The sequence below is a fragment of the Scleropages formosus genome, chromosome 9, assembly GCF_900964775.1.
Source record: "Scleropages formosus chromosome 9, fSclFor1.1, whole genome shotgun sequence".
Lineage (NCBI taxonomy): Eukaryota > Metazoa > Chordata > Actinopteri > Osteoglossiformes > Osteoglossidae > Scleropages > Scleropages formosus.
This window is the reverse complement of record NC_041814.1, coordinates 13,687,734-13,703,899: the sequence shown is the minus strand read 5'-3', so window position 1 is coordinate 13,703,899 and position 16,166 is coordinate 13,687,734. Positions and strand designations below refer to the sequence as shown.

Here is a 16,166-nt window from a genome sequence, read left to right as displayed (position 1 = left end):
TTGTAGTATGACTGTATAGTTTGTATAGTGTAGCTGGAATATAGGGTGTAGAAACGACAAAATTATTCTTCATATAACCCACTATAGTGGGCAATGATTTTTATCAGGATTAAATTTTTTTTTTTTTTTAAACGCCAAATCACTCTGTTCCTTTTATTACACTTTGACACTTGAATTAACAGGAGAGAGGTGGAAAAAACTTTTTTTTTTTTTTTTTTTTTTTTTTTTTTCCCCCTTCCCCCCCCCTAGTTTAAATGAAATGAGTTTGACTTATTGCCTGTGTTCTCTTGGTATTGAGGAAGGGATTTCACCGTGGGATGAAAAAGCATTTTGTTGTTGTGTAGTTAATAGGGAATCATTTTGAAATGTATTTCTGTGTAAGTGAAACTCTAGCTCCTTGCATGGAAGAAACTTATGGTTCTCTATATTCTAAATCAACCCACTGGAATTTTTGGAAAACATGTTCCGTTTGTCTTTTCCTCTTGTCTGGATCACAGCAATTCGATTTATTTTTTCCCCTCTGCCGAAAATTTTAAAAACTCCCTCAAGACACAGAATATAATCTTGTTTTTCCCTCATTACTTGTCTTGGCTTACATTTATGATCACATTAAAATATAACTCGTAACACATCTGTGCATAGGTGAATACATGTGTATTGTATACACATGCACTCATCCTTTGTGATGTGACAAAGTATCAAAGCATTACCTGTTTGTTATAGGCACAATCAAATGCCATTCTATAATATTAGCCTATTAACACGTGAGAAGGGGATATTGAAGTTTTATTTTGTACAAAGTGTGAGTGAAGGAGACTGCTGAGCTGCAAAGGAAATACCATCCCCGATCGACTTTGTGTGTAAAGTATACTCCTCCACAGTTGGCTGAGGGGCAAAGGAGTTTGATGGCAATCAGCATATACAGACTTTACATCTTCACAAGGATAAATAAGGGCAAGACTAAATATCAATTATAAATAAACTGATAAATAAGAGAGGGTGACAGGCTTGCAAAGAAAACATTCAGAATAAGCAGTTTGGCCATTTAAATTATCTTTTACAAAAAGGCCAAATATATTTACATACCAATGCAAGTTAAGATGATCCCAGCAGAGACTTTTTATAATTTGCCTTTTTTCCTTTTTTCTGTTTGACCAAATCATCTAAATTAAACCAATACCCAGGCCAGCCTGCCTTCCCCATGCTTTCCATCTGTACTGTATATTAAAGGTTTGTGTTTCCAAAAGAAACTGAGCAGTAGCAGCTGCCTATTTTGAGACAGCTGTTGCCTTGTAGAGGTTCTCTAATCTTGCCTTTCCACTTATGGCTAGAGGTGCTTAATCTCTTTTGACTTTGGGAATGTATCTTCCTTCCACCTTCATTCTTCACAGTCCTCTGCACATCAGATAGGTAGTTGGGTACATTGTTTGCCATTAACAAAGTACGTTTGCAGAGTGTGATGTAACAGTGAGATGGAAGGTGGTAACCGGTATCCCATTGGTTGAGAGATGGAGATGAGGCTGGGGTGAAGTCAGGGCCTTGAGAGTCGATCTCTTCTCAGTCAATGGGCCGGATCATCATGCGTACTGACTTCAGGGAGTAGAAGCCACCCCCATAGTCTGCCCAGAAGATTCCGTCCTGGAATTTGCTGCGGTACACTCCTCCTGAATACCACACTCCATTCAGATTTGTTTGGCCACAAGCATTGTACCACCACCCTCCTTTGTGAAAGTGTGCACAGTTTCCTGAAAAAGAGAAAACAGAATGGGCATGTCATGCTTTCATAGTTGTGTGAAAAGCTTTCCCTTGAGAAAGGGCATGCAGCAAACCGTAAGCAAATTTTGCCTTTTGCAGCGTACAGGTTTCATAGCATCATATTATTCTGTCAAAAACTGAGTTTACCTGAGAAGGCATCCTTGTCACGGTCTAGCGTAGTAAATTGCTTTCCATTGTGACTGGTGAGAGAGTCACCAGCATTGCCTTGGTAGGTGCCTAGGCGCAACTTATAGAACTCGTTCTCAGGCTCCAGGTGGAAACTGCTGTACTCGGCGTAGACCTTCTTCCCCACCCAGTCTTCCAGCTCTACCAGTAGGCGGTAGTCCCGTTGCTTTCCCAAGTTGTAGATGTTCTCCAAACCCAGCCAATACTCACTATCAATGTTGCCAAATCCTTTCTGTATAAATAATAAATGCATGTCTGAATGTCTTGCACCACAAAAAAGCAAAAAATTCATTGTAAATCCAATGGTAATATGATTTTCTTGTTGTGTTTAACTTTATTGTGGCAAATGAACATTCTCACCTTATCCATACCTTTGGAAAACAGTTTTCAGAAGTTGAAATTTTATAATGAGCTCTGAATTAACTGGAAGATCTGAGTAAGGATGTTTTGGAGCTGATGAATAAATACTACTGTACCCATCCACTGTGGCTTTAGTGGATGGGTAAATTTTGTAGACCGAGTTGTGGCACATAGACACAGCACGTTTTGATTCCATTATTTTTGGGAAAATGCTTGTGATGCAGTTGTGTAATGTTTGAAGACATGGTGTTTAAGCCTGTTAAGCTAATGGACAAGCTCTCAAGGCCTCTATTGTGAAGTCAGGCACAAAGAATAACATAATTTCCTGCTGGATGTTGTTGAAAGGAATGCCTCACTATTATTGCCTTTTTAGTTTGTTTACAGTACATATTATGTCCTGAAACTGTCCTCAGTTTGTGGTTTACCATTTGATTTCAAGGTCATAGTGTACTAGGGAGTTTTTTGCTGTGGTTTATTATTGTGGTTTAAAATTGGGGAGAAGTGACCCTGTTTTTGTTGGCTTCCCTGGCTGGTAAGGGAAGAATGGTGAAGGGTAGATTGTACTTGCAAGCATACAGGCTTCTGTTCAAATACAAACTATGGAGGAGGACGGCTCCCCTGTGTCAAAGGGGCTCTAGATATTCTCAACAGCTACATCCTTGAGCCAGTCCAAGCTTGTGCACAGCAAACAAGTCTTTTTGCAACTACAGATTTTGTGGGACAAAACAAGAGGCCAGTAAATAAATGTCACAAATATAGAACTCCTGTTCTCACTGGGAATCTTTTTTGTACCAAAGCTGTTTTCCTCAATTACGGGGTTCTTTAATGGTTTCAGGATATGACAAGACATTCTACAGTTAGAGTTGCTGCCGAAAATGCTGGCACTCTTGCACTTCTTGCAAATTACTCAATTTTCCTTTGATCAATTTCAGTTTTTTAAAAGTATTTCGCCTCCATTTTTTTCCACTTTAATATTACAGAACCTTTGTTTTTGAACACACATCCTATCCTAAATCAGAGCAGCAGTGAGTCAGAACAACTGCAATCAAGGGCAGCGCTGTCCTGTACCTATTAGTGTTTCCTGCACTTCTACACTGTCCACTATTTTGTCCACTCTTGTGCAAATTGCTCTAGTTCTGGGTGCATTCTCCTAAATGCTGTTTCGGGTCTCCATACATTTTCAGTGGGATTTAGATCTGAAGTTATCATTAACCTCTTTAGAACAGTGCAATGTTTTGTCTTCAAGCATTCCTAGATGCTTCTTTTAATTGTGCGTGTGGGGGTCATTGTGATGGAAGTCCCATGACCTTCATTGGAGACCCAGCTTTCTCACAATGGGTATGACATTGTACTCCAAATGGTATTGTCCTGATTTCATGTTGTGATGCACATTTTGAATGCATTTAGTGCCGGCGACAGGCAGGAAAGCAACCCAAAAATATCACCAGTCTCCACTTTTCTGCAGACTTCATTTTGTTTTCTGTAGATGCGGAGGTTTGAATTTTACCAAACCGTTCTAATTTGGTCTCGTTTGTCCGCAACACATTATCTGCTGCAATATTTCATTGTTTTCTCCTGGGACTGTGTCGGGGGGGTCAACCATGGTGCCATATTCCTTAAACTTCTTTAACATGACATGAATTAGAAACGGGAACGTCAGTCTCTCGAGAACCTTGAGATTGCTGATGTTTGCCTACAATTTTGTGTCAGACTTCCTCCAACAGTTCTTTTGGTTTTCTTTCTCCATTATGGTATACACTGAAAAAACAGGAGCGTGAGTCCTTTTCTCTATTGAAACTGGTTTGAATGACTTTATTGCAGGCATCTACAACTCACCACTGGTCAGCTCAGTTCTAAAGTAAAAGAAAATCATTTGCTCAATCTAATTATTTCTATCTACCTGAAGAAGGTGCCAATAATATTGTTTGGGCCATTTTAGGATTTACTGTGGAATAAGCAAAGATTAAATTGTTTTTTTTTTTTTTTTTTTTTTTTTTTTTTTCTTCCCCTTCTCTTTTTGCTGCTTTGTTCCACTGAAAACTAAAGAAACAGATGTGGATACCTAAAGATTTTTTTTTTTTTTTTTATTAAATTGTAAGTTTCCTGGAAGAAGCATTGTGTTATTTGAAAAATGTGTACCTGTGCCAGTATTTTTAGCCACAACTGTATATGAATGGAAAAAAAATAGTTTAAAATAGCTGTGTTTTAGACTTGTTTTTGCTCACTGGATTGTTGACACCTAAGAACTGATGTGAGTCTATAGCAGGGTCTGGTTTGCAGTTTGCCTTCAGTGGTAGAGTACCATTGCATGCGTTTATTGCTCTTGAGTATTCAAGAACCAGATTTCAAGTTGAGATTATGGATATTAAATTATAATGGTAATGTGATGTCTGGTGGGTATACCTTATAGTTCTCCCAGTTCCTAAAGAAATTGACAGAGCCGTCCTTTCTCCTTTGGAAGACTGTCCAACCACCGTTGTCCAGACCATGCTCACACCATGCTTGAATCAGGCGGTCACTGCCATCTGGCTTCAGTAGGTATATCCCACTGGAGGTGTGTCCTGCTTGCCGTACCTGGTAACAGTCCCGAAATGGTCCTAAAAAGTTGCAGAGGTCATCAAACATGTATTGATTTAGTTTGGATGGCCTCAGCTCTGGTTCCTGCAACTGTCTCACCAGTCAGCTCTGGTATTTTGAGTTTAATAGATACAGTCCTTTAAAATTCACAGAATAGTGTCACATATTTTTAACACAATTAAACTAGTCATTACATTTATTTATTTAGCAGATGCTTTTCTCCAAAGTGATTTCCAATGGATATATGTAGTGTTATCAGCCCACACGCCTTATTTACCAAGGTGACTTGCACTGCTAGATACACTACTTACAATGGCTCACTCATCCATAAATCAGTGGAATACACACTCTGTCACTCCCACACTATGGGGGAACCTGAACAGCATGTCTTTGGACTGTGAGAGGAAACTGGAGCACCCAGAGGAAACCCACACAGACGCAGGGAGAACATGCAAACTCCACACAGACTTCAGTGGGGATCGAACCCACATCCTCTTGCACCACCCAGGTGCTGTGAGACAGCAGCGCTAATCGCTGTGCCACCGTGCTGTCCTTTTTTAAAAAAAAAAAAAAAAAAAAAAAAAAAAAAAAAAAAACCCGTTGTGCTTCAGAGGGTGTTGGCAAGGAATATCTGGCACAAGTTATTGTCTTGTAGTAAGTTATGTAATTGTGTGGTCATGTCCTGCCACAGATATACTCAAGCAGTATAAGGAAGAGTGTGGACACTGAACCCTTGGGGAAGTTTTTCCCACTCAAATACTGCATGATCTCATGGCATCTGACATGAGTACAGGAGAAGCTGTTAGACAAGTAGTTATTTTGGTTTTGAATGATGCTTTCTAAACTGTGATGAAGAAATTCTTTGTATGCTTCAACCACAAAATTCTTGTCTCAGTCTGAGGAAGGATGGCTTTCTCAGCTGGTGCACACTGCACCACTGTAGTAGGTCGCACAGACACCTGAAACCCAACGGCCAAAGATTTTTCTTGTCAGAGCATGTCTTCATTTAACCCCCTCTCAGTTTTTCTGTCTGTCTTTGGAGCCTGAGAATATCAAATTGGAGTGTATTTGTGCTTCAGTCAGAGGGATGGATGAGCATTGTAGTAATGGGGAATTCCATCTTGGAACAGTGGGACAATCTCTCATATTTTGGTGAACGAACATGAGAATGCAGCTGTTTGTGGTGTTTTAAATCAAGAGAATATTGCTCCTTGGGTTCAGCCCTTGGCCTGAATGAGGTAAATGATTCTTGCTCTTCAAAAAAAAAAAAAAAAAAAAAAGACACAGCACCTTTTAAAACCTCAAATGCTTTGTTATGGATATTAGGCAGAAAACTTAAATTGTAGGTGGTGATTGAAATTGCAGGTCTCCAATTTAAATGTGAACTTCAAAATTATTACCCAATCTGTAATATGTTCAGTAAGTAACTTCCTTGAAAGTCCTAAGTAATTGCAAAAATAATGCTCCTCCAGGCAGTTCATTGCTTTGGCACATTCTCAAAAACACAACAGACAACTCTTTTAAAGAGGTCTGGGTGCTGCTGTTCTAATGCCATTTTCTTCCTGGGATTAGGCCTTTTTGTAAAAAAATTCCTAGTTTGTCACACTTCAGTAATTTGCATATGTGCCTTACCTTCAGAGCTGTAGTTGACCTGTGGTGGAAGGGGGAACCCAAAGGGGCCTTCAGTGGGGGAGGAGTCCTTTCGGGAGCCACGTGGGAAGGCACGATTGTGATTCCTCTGGATCTCATTGGTGAAGTGGTTGTTGACTGGAAGGTTCTCTGGCACCACCTGCACTAGAGGTGGTACTACAGGTGGCTCGTGGCGACTGTAGGTGCGCATGCACTGCTCCTCCAGTGCATTGATGAGTACTGACTGGTTATTAACCAGGCTGGCCATTGCTGAGTAGCGTGACTCTAGGTCCTTGTAACGTGCAGCCAGGCGCAGCATCTCTGCTGTGACATTAAGCACACGGTTCTCCAGTTGTGCCAGTTCCAGTGAGTTATCACGCTTTCGGATGATTTCGTGCAGCAGCTGCATGTAAAGCTGCGTAACTCGCGAGTTCATATTGCGGCTCTCTTTGCGCAGCAGTTTCATCTCGTTCACCAGGTTGCCATCCACATCCACCACCAGCTGCAGGGTCTCAATCTCACGTCGCTGCTTGGACAGCACTTCGCGCACATCCGCAATGTCCATACGTGTTACCCGGTCCTTGTCGGGCTCTGGGCCGGTCGAACTGGCGCAAATCGGTCCGGTTATTTTCTGCTGAGGGATGAGGAAGGTGTAGGAGCATTTTTTGCCATCCTCATCAGATGCCCTCCGTTTACGAGGTACTGGTTTCCCAGACTGGCAGGTTCCTACATCCCAGATAGAAAGACACAGTATTGCACACAGGCTCCATGTCACTTGTCTCATGGTTACACCTTGTGCTTCTGGAGCACTCCTCTTTGGGGAATGAGAAACACTGACCTAAAACAGAGAAGGCATATAATTCTTGTTAATGGTGGCTGTTTCTGGAATTTCAACAAAATGAATAAATATAAATGTAATGTTCACATTAGTTAGTTATTTACCAGGTTCCCATTCAGTGTAAATTACAAGTAGTCATTCATATGACAGTGTTTTGTCACCTTGTTCAGTGACAGTGTGGGAAGTAAGTTCACATTTCATTTTAGGCAGCTGTTTCACTTAAGTTGTATATTTAGTATGTTTAGTAATGTCATCTTTTAGGTCCTACAGTATTTTACTTTGATTAAGTATGTTTTGTATGTTGACTCGTTGTCCACGTTGGATTCAGTATTAAATTGAATGTTCACTTGCCTGAACTTCAAAAGCAAAAGTACTGTGTTCTAACCCTAAATGAAATGGTGGACTGCAGGGTGGAGAGATTAACAATTCTTCAAACTGTGTCAAACAAATCCTTGCAGCTGCCTTCATGAACACTGCACCTGGCAAAGAATTATTCATGTTGGAATGTAAATCTGTGGGCATCTGTCCTCCTAATGGTAATGTCATGACTGTGCTACATGTCTGAGAATCAAAGCTCAATTTTAATTTGCTCTGACAGGGCATCAGACTGATAGACATGGATTTCAGAAACCACACATTGAGATACCTGTACTTCCCTCTGTTTTTTAAAAAATTGCTTGCTTAATTATTTCAAAGAATTGTTTGGCATGGGGGGGGTATGTGGTGGCACATCGGGCTTGGCTGGGTCCCACTCTCTGGCGCCTCTGGGGTTCGAGCCCTGCTTGGGGTGCCTTGCGATGGACTGGCATCCCGTCCTAGGTGTGTCCCCTCCGCCCTCTGTTGCCGGGTTAGGCTCCGGTTCGCTGCGACCCCGCTTGGGAAAAGCTGTTTCAGACTGTGTGTGTTTGGCATACGCACACGTGTAAACATTATGTCTAACATGTTACATAGTGTGGACCAGACAAAGATGACCAACAGAAATTTAGCCAAAGTCAATAATCATGGTGGGATTTCAAGTCTCAAATTCCTAGCTTTTTAAATTGGAAAAATTGTTGCAAATGTCCTCTGAAGTACTTAACCCCTGGTTAAACTGTACCCCATTATTAGCAGTGAAGTGACATTGGTTGGTACCTTAAGGTATACTATTGGCCTGCAATAGTATTTAGACCCTTGATTTCAAGATAAATGCCTGTGTCTATGTGGTCCCTCAGTCAGATAATGAAATCTGAAAAGAAAATATGAAGACCGAGGAGTTTTAAATCATGTCAGAGATGAAGTTCAAGACTCATAAAATGCATATATGGAGAAAGTTACAAAAATATCAAAGTTCCTGAACATGCCTGTGGGTACAGTCTACTCCATGGAAATAATGGAAGACGCATCATACAAGACACTGCCTAGATCAGGCTGTCCTTCCAAACTGAGCACCCTGGGAAGAAAACTGTTAGGAGATGATACTCTGAAGCCAGCAATAAATTTGAAAGATTTTCTGAGTTCAGTGGTTACAGTGGGTGGGAATGTGTATCATTCTACCCAATTCCAGAATGCTACATAAAAGTAGCCTGCATGGCAAGAAGGAAAACATCACTTAAACCCATATCAAAGTGCATCCTGAGTTTGTAGCAAAATGGCAAAAGTTACTGTGGTCAGATGAAAGAAAAATTTAACTTTTTGGACTTGATGTAAAACCTTTTTTTAATGCAGACCCAACACAGGTAACATTACATCACCCAGGTAACACCACAATAAAAAAAGGCTGGCAGCATCACTATGGTGTTGCTTTTTATCAGCAGAGACTAGAAAGCTTGTAAAGATTGTAAGACTGCAAATGCTAGAGGAAACCTGTTTCAATCTGCTAAAAACTTGGAGTGACATTTCATAGTTTGGGAGGACAGATGAGCCCATGGACAAAGCTAATCTGGCGTGGCCTTAGAAGAAAGTTGGTGTCCTAGAGTGGCCCAGTCAAAGTCCGAGTCCAATTGAAAATCTATGACAAGACTTGAAAATTGCTGTCCATAAGCAATCTTCAACTTGAGAGTGCTTGAACAGATTTGCCAAGAAAAACTGGCAAAAATTGCACCAAGCCAAGGTTTATATAAAAAAAAAAAAAAAAAAAAAACTTGACTGATTACTGCCAAAGGTGTTTGCACCGAATAGTTAGGGTTTAAATACTTGTGCAAACAGCGTATTCCAGTTTTTATTGTAAAAACAATGCAAAATTCATATTGACGTTAAAGTGTGCGTTTTTTTTTTTTTTGGCGGGGGGGGGTCAAGGGTCTGAAAACCTCTGCAAGACATTGTATTTCAAGGGAGTTGCATTACAGCAGGGCTGAGAAAGTTGTAATGGACACTTTTAGACATTGGCCAGCCTGACCCTTTCTCTTAATGTCCTCTTTTAGCTTCAGCATGTCAGTATGCTCTTCATAGCACTAAAATAGTTTATTTCTGACTTTGGTGGCTTTGAACTAGAGACATGAGCTCATTTGGAGCGTTGCAGTGGCTTCAGTAGAATTCACAGCTTGTTTCCCTTTACAGGTGTGGTCAGGCATGCACATTTGTCAGTTGTTAATGTGGCTGTGCTTATCAAATTTGTGTATTCTGAACTATATGGAATGGCACAAACTTTGCTCACCATGAGTTGGGATTAAGGAGATAGAAGACATGGTGAAATGTATATATTTGTGGAGTGAGATCACATTGAAATGCTAGTAAAGTCTAATACGCTAAAGTGAAATTTGCATGGAGTGGATTTAACATCTGTTAAAAAAAAAACTAATTGTTCCTCACTTGTCTTGTTGAATATTCTCAGAACATCGGTATACTTGTGGGAATGACTTTGTTAAAATTATTCCATCTTTGCTTTGAGAATTTTGACCAAATGTTCTGAAACATAGAATAATAAGCAATCTTCAATAAACAAAATCTTTTTTTGAACAATCTTTTGCTAAGATTTTCTTGAGCTCTGCAGATGATTTACATGCTGCATCTTTTTTGAGCTCCATGAATTTCCAGTGTCAGCCTTTACAAACAAGTGTAGTTTTTGTTTCATATTGTATTAAAAGTGCTGTTACACTTAGAGGTATTGTATCAAGACAAAGAAACTGAGTTAGCTTCTTTATTTCTTGTTGGAGTGCAATTCCCTGCCCTGAAAACTGAAACTACCCACATCTGGATTTCAGATTTTCACAAGATGAATCCAAACATCTTGACACACAAAACACATTTATCAAATTTAAAGAAACAGTATAGTGGGAAGACTGACATTGTGTTCCAAAGCAGTTTTTAATGTTTTTGAGCATGTTCCCTCCTTGTATTGTTGCATATTTAGTATTGAACATTTTTTACTGTACTATGAGTACAGAAAAAATTATAAATGAAAACAACATGCCTGACTACTTGTAAACATCTAAATTGCTGGATGCACACCCTGGTTAGCAGTTTATGAGAGGTCAGCCATATTTGCCTAGAAGAAATTTTTTATTTATTTTTTTTTTTTTTTGTATAAAATGATGATCATGTTGCCAGTTAATTACAAACAGAATCAGACAAGTGTGGAAGCTGCAGCATTTTGTTGCCTTGTTAAATGAAAAAGGACAACATCATTATGGAAGAAACCTAAGAAATTTGCCAAATCAGTGTTTAAGCTAATATTAAACCCCCACCATTAAAAAAAAAAAAAAAAAAAAAAGGAAAACCTGCAGCTGTGGAAAGTGGAGTTGGCAGACTATCTCCAGGCTGGCTTTTGCTGTGAATTTATGGAGTGAAATACCCAGTTACTTCAGAGCCTTAATTGAGCCTTGTGACGATTAATCAGAAAGAAGGAAAGTTTTCAGAAACCTGAACTGGAAAGCAGCTTATACCAAAAGCTCAAGACATTGATCTGCTTGTCCAACTGCGTCTCTGTCCTGAGTGCTTTGCAACCCTGGAATGCTGAGGTTATAGGAAACAAAAGAAACCATGTTTTCTGGGTTCCTCAAATGTTGGAGTTCACTCCTCCCAAGCTTTTCAAATATTCAGAACCTTGTAGATTAAAGCAAGTCCCTTTTCTCTCTCCTCCTTATCCAGTTTCACTCCTGGATCAATTGGTCATTGTGGGAACTAGACATAGTCTGTGCAGGGAGAAGGCCTACAGCCCCCAAGCTAGATCTGAATGAGCTCCTGTTGCATCTCTCTTGAGCATATGGTGGGCTGTGAAATGAAGTACACTGGCCAGGCACAGAAACTGCTTGTGTGGAAAAGAGGAGGCTGTTAAACTGTACTGGGGATGTAGCACTTCTCACTGTGTCCACCTTTGTTGGCTTCCGAAGCAAACTTTCTCCGTACAAGGAGCCGGTCAACTTGTGTATATACCACATGCTCGCAGAGCCAGCGTGTGTTTTGTAATCGCTGTTCCTCTTGTTTACTTGTTGTCTGTTTATCCATTTACAAGTCACAGTGTGCTGAACTTGGTTTTCCGTGGAGGTTGCAAAACTGTAAGACATTTGCCATAAAAAAATGTTGCGCTAACAAAACGAAGCAAATGAGAATATTAAAAACTGACTGAACGGTACTATAAAAGTTCTGTGCGCCAGTGAAATGATTTCGGGTTCATTTGGATTGAGATTTTCTGGATATGCCAAATGCGAATGATTCTCCAGTCAGTCTCTTACATTTCGTCTGAACGGTTTCCTGTGTAACCTTGCGTGTTAGAGGGTTAGCGTAGACATGTTTTCTTTAAATTTTTTTATAATTATACATTTGTCATTTTTGTTACACTGTTGAACACAGCTGTTACTGTGTCTGTTAGTCTGCTTCTAAGACTAAACGATCCCTTCGTTTGGCCTAAGGGTTTAATCAAGGTGAATAGCAAGAATGAATCTTTGTGAGAATAACTGTGCAGACGCTAAGCTAACTCTTTCCACAGCATCAGCCCTTGGGACAACTCTGAGGGGAAAGTGCTTAAGATAGCAGCCTGAGTTTTGTCAGCTAAGGAGTTCTTGGACGTGACCGAAGACTGCCCCTTCCGCATCCATTCTGCACAATAAGGTGTACTTTATGTTGGAACGGAGACTCGAAAACCTGTATCCCCGTTCTCCTGCTAGCAATGCTATGAACGTTCTTTAGCACATGTTTCCAATTAGCTGGCTGTGGAGGGCTTTGCCGGGTTTCCACGCAAGAGGACAAACAATATTCTTGCCTCATTCCTTAAGATAGATAGCAACAGGCTTAGTAAGTACTTGAAGTAAGTGATTTCTGGTTAATACACAACAGGTTTATAGAAGAGTTGTGGGATATTCCCATGGTTTACGTTTTCCTTTCAGCCAGACGCGAGCTTGTTCAGCTTTTTCTCTTTTTAACCGATGAATCAAGGAAGGGATAAATTACTTAAGGTGTCGCTGAGGTACTATGTTGACCGTAGTTGTCCTGTCTGCGTGTCATTCTAGTGTGTGATGTACTGGTTTGTGATCTCAGGGAGCTGAGAGCTGGGGCCTGGATGTCCCCCCGTGCAGAAGTCTGCCCTAAAGTCTCCTGGGAGCGCTGAGGACACCACAAGTGTCACTTGTTACAACCCCGAGTCATGCAGGGAAGGACTGCTCTTTCTGAGCGTTAAGAATCGCGCATTTAAAATGCTGTCGGTGGCTTAGATTGTCGTGTCTCCCTTCACTTTGCGGGAGGAGAGTTAGCGTGCAGTATTTAAAAGCAATTGTGTACATAAAGTTTGAATGTTGTATATGAATATTTTCCTGTAGAAATGTAATATTCTGAGAACAAAGTGCTGCATAAGCAACTTTTACAAGGTTCTGATTTCAGTAGGAGGCTTCAGTTGATAGAGTGGTAAGCAGGAAAGTCGTCCTCAGGTGACCCAGTCTGTCTGGACTGTTTCTTTGTGCCCTGTAGCACTCGTGCTACCTGTGCTTGGTATCTCTGTGAGTGGCCCGATGGCTGTGTCACAACATAATTCTGGCTGTTCCCCTAGAGCACACCATGGGAGAGCTAAGAGTTCCCCTACATGTCCTAGTGGGTTTGAGGGGACTCTGGGATGACATGGGTTTTTTCTTTCGTATGGAGGGGGGGCATTACTCCTAATTTTATTTTCATTTTATATAATTGGGTGAATTGTTTTTTTTTTTTTTTTTTTTTTTTTTTTTAATTTTTAAGTGATCTATAAAAATGATTTCAGAAATTAACTTATCTCAAGGACTTTGGATTTTATGCTTCAGTATTTCCCATAATATACACTAAAGCCTCTTAATTCTGCACTTCTGACATAGCCGAAGAAAGCCTTATTCATAAATGCAACAGTTCCTTTTATGTAAGTAAATTACTTGCTGGTTCATCTTGAGGATAAACACAGAGTAGCTTCCATTTTTCCGTGTTTGTTGTTGCTGATTTCTCTCTCTCATTGGTAATACTGTTGTTTGTAAGGAATACATTCATGCTGTTAGAATGTTTCGCCTCTTGTTAAGGGCAAGAGGAATGAAATTGTGTAAGCTTTTTCGTTCTCATCCAAAATGTATCCGGTATTCATTGTTTGTGTTCATTAGTCTGAAAAGTACATTCAGAATTTATGCATAAACAAAACACTTTCTTCTTCTATACTGGGACTGGAATTCCCGTTTTACGTCTGATTTTTAATTAACTTGGTAAGATACAGTACAACAGTTAAACATTTTATATTTTCCCCATCAATATTTAGTGAAATTTATATCTCCATAAACATTGTCCTTGTTTTTCTTCCATTATCTAAACATCTTTAAATGTGAGCACTTAGGAAAAATGTTTTTTAAAAAAAAAAGTCTGATTTTGGTTAATTTGGCTAGTTTATGGAAGCAGCTCCCACTTACACATTTTCTCGCTTTTGACATTGAAAGCATTGCTAAGTATTTTCGGCTGCAGAGAGATGCCCTGTCGCAGAAGAGATTAGCTGCTTCCCCCCCCCTAACTTCTGAAGCTGTCCACAGACCCATTGTGAAGCCCGAAAGCCAGCAGGAGAGGAAGGAGTAAACAGTGAGAGAACGAGAGAGGGGTGGGGATGTGTACGCACCTCTGACAAGGGATGAGAAGAACGCAGATGTGTAGCGATAGCTGTTACTGCGCTATGGCAGATGCTTGAGGTTCTCTGGACTTTGTGTGCGCTGGTTGCATGCTGTCACCCAGTGCCTTGGTCCTCTCTGCTATGGTTGGTATCCTGTATCCTGTGTGCTTAGCGCTGCGTCCTGTCTTGGGCCCACTGGTATGTTTATGTTGTTGCAGCCGGGTTACACTTAGAACATGGCTCTGGGGCTCCACACATGCAGGATCGGACTGAGCTGCTGACGGCTGATAGCTCTAGGTTTTTTCTTTCTTTTTTTTCCCTCCTTCCCTACAAAGGTTGGGAGGGGAAGAAAGGGGTGGATTTTTGCTTATGGCTGTAGCTGTCCAGCCCACCTCTGATGTCACTTATACTAAAAAGGAGATAAAAGAACACTCAGTAATAATTATTCACAACTCAAACCTTCCTGTTTCCTTCTCCATAAAAGAGAAGGGAAGAGGACGTACATATACCGGAGACCCTGTGTACATCTGGGGGAGTGAGAGCAGAAGGGACCGTTTTCATTCTAGGGAGAGACTCGTCTCTGAGCTCTTTGGAAGTCACTGCTGGAATCCCACTTCTGCAGATTTCCATGTGCAACTCTCTTATGGAATTGCTTTACGTCTTTACTCACACATCTATTTTAATAGAAGATTGCATAGTGATCCATGTGATGTAATGCTGAGTGCAGTGTATTTTTCACCTTTGGGACTTTGCACTTAAATTTAATCTTCAATAATTATTTAGTATTTATGTAGGTGCCACACCTGGGGAAAACTGGAAAAACTGGCCCAGGACAGAGATGCCTGGAGAGCCCTTGTTGACGGCCTATGCCCCAAGAGGGGTAGTAGGCATAAGTAAGTAAGTAATTTATGTAGGTGGTGTAATATTGTTTTACTTTCATACTCTTGGTCGTGTAGTTCTTCGTCAGTGAAAACAGGGAAACATTTTAGTCTGCTGATCCAATTTTATTTTGGGAGTTTCAGACAGGCAGTTCAGTTGGTATTCTGTAGATCCTTGTGTGTGTTTCAGGGTTCTGTTTATCATATTAAGAAACCTTCACCTTTGTCAGTCCTTAGTGCTTAATTCCACAGTCAGTAATGAGGGTGCAACTGTCTGAAAGACAGGTTTGAGAGTCTGGTTCATTTTTTTTGTTAGAAATTTCTTTCATTTGAGTTTGGTCAGTTTTTCAAATCATTAAAATGTAATAAATACCATGTGATATTAAGAATGTAACTCTTTGGGTTGTTAAATGCAGAGTTTAATGGGTCATGTGATCTGAGTTTAATTGAGAGAGGGAGTGTTGAATTGTGGGTAAGGTGTTATGGATGCAGAGGAAAGACGTGCAGCAGCGAAGCACAACTTCTGAAGCGACATTTACTGCATAAGGTTCAAAGGCCGCACACGGTAATTGTCACTTTAGTTTATATTGTGTCTGTTGATTTGCTTTATGTGAACAAATGTGATTGTTTTTTTGCGTATTTATCGTGTTATACTTCCGTTGTAAAAACATGGTCGTGCTGGTGCGTTAACGAACTCTAATATGAGAGAATTTAAACTCTGTGAAAGATGTATGCTTGAATATTTTTATGTCTTTGTTTTTTGTAGTTTTCACGGTGTCTGAATAAAATGGTAGAAGACATCAGTATGAAGCGTGGCTATCCTTTTCATTGAACCAGTGCAGCTATAGTGGGGCTTTGGAAAAAGAGGGTCTTATGGTGTTGGAGACTGCACATCAGCAAGCAGGCATCAGTTGGGCTTTCTCAACGT

At 40.4% G+C, this 16,166-nt stretch overlaps 2 protein-coding genes across 8 annotated transcripts in view; one reads left to right on the top strand and one right to left on the bottom strand.

Moving 5' to 3' along the window:
* ralgps2 (Ral GEF with PH domain and SH3 binding motif 2) overlaps positions 1-16,166 on the top strand; it is a 69,830-nt gene that overhangs the window by 40,557 nt on the left and 13,107 nt on the right. The window lies entirely within an intron of this gene.
* Positions 770-14,735, bottom strand: LOC108923510 (angiopoietin-related protein 1-like). Its single transcript, XM_018734291.1, has 5 exons — positions 14,370-14,735; positions 6,511-7,345; positions 4,705-4,898; positions 1,903-2,173; positions 770-1,745 (listed from the first exon to the last, which is right to left on the bottom strand). Exons 2-5 carry the CDS (start codon positions 7,289-7,291, stop codon positions 1,558-1,560), a joined length of 1,434 nt encoding a protein of 477 aa, XP_018589807.1. The 5' UTR covers positions 7,292-7,345; positions 14,370-14,735; the 3' UTR covers positions 770-1,557.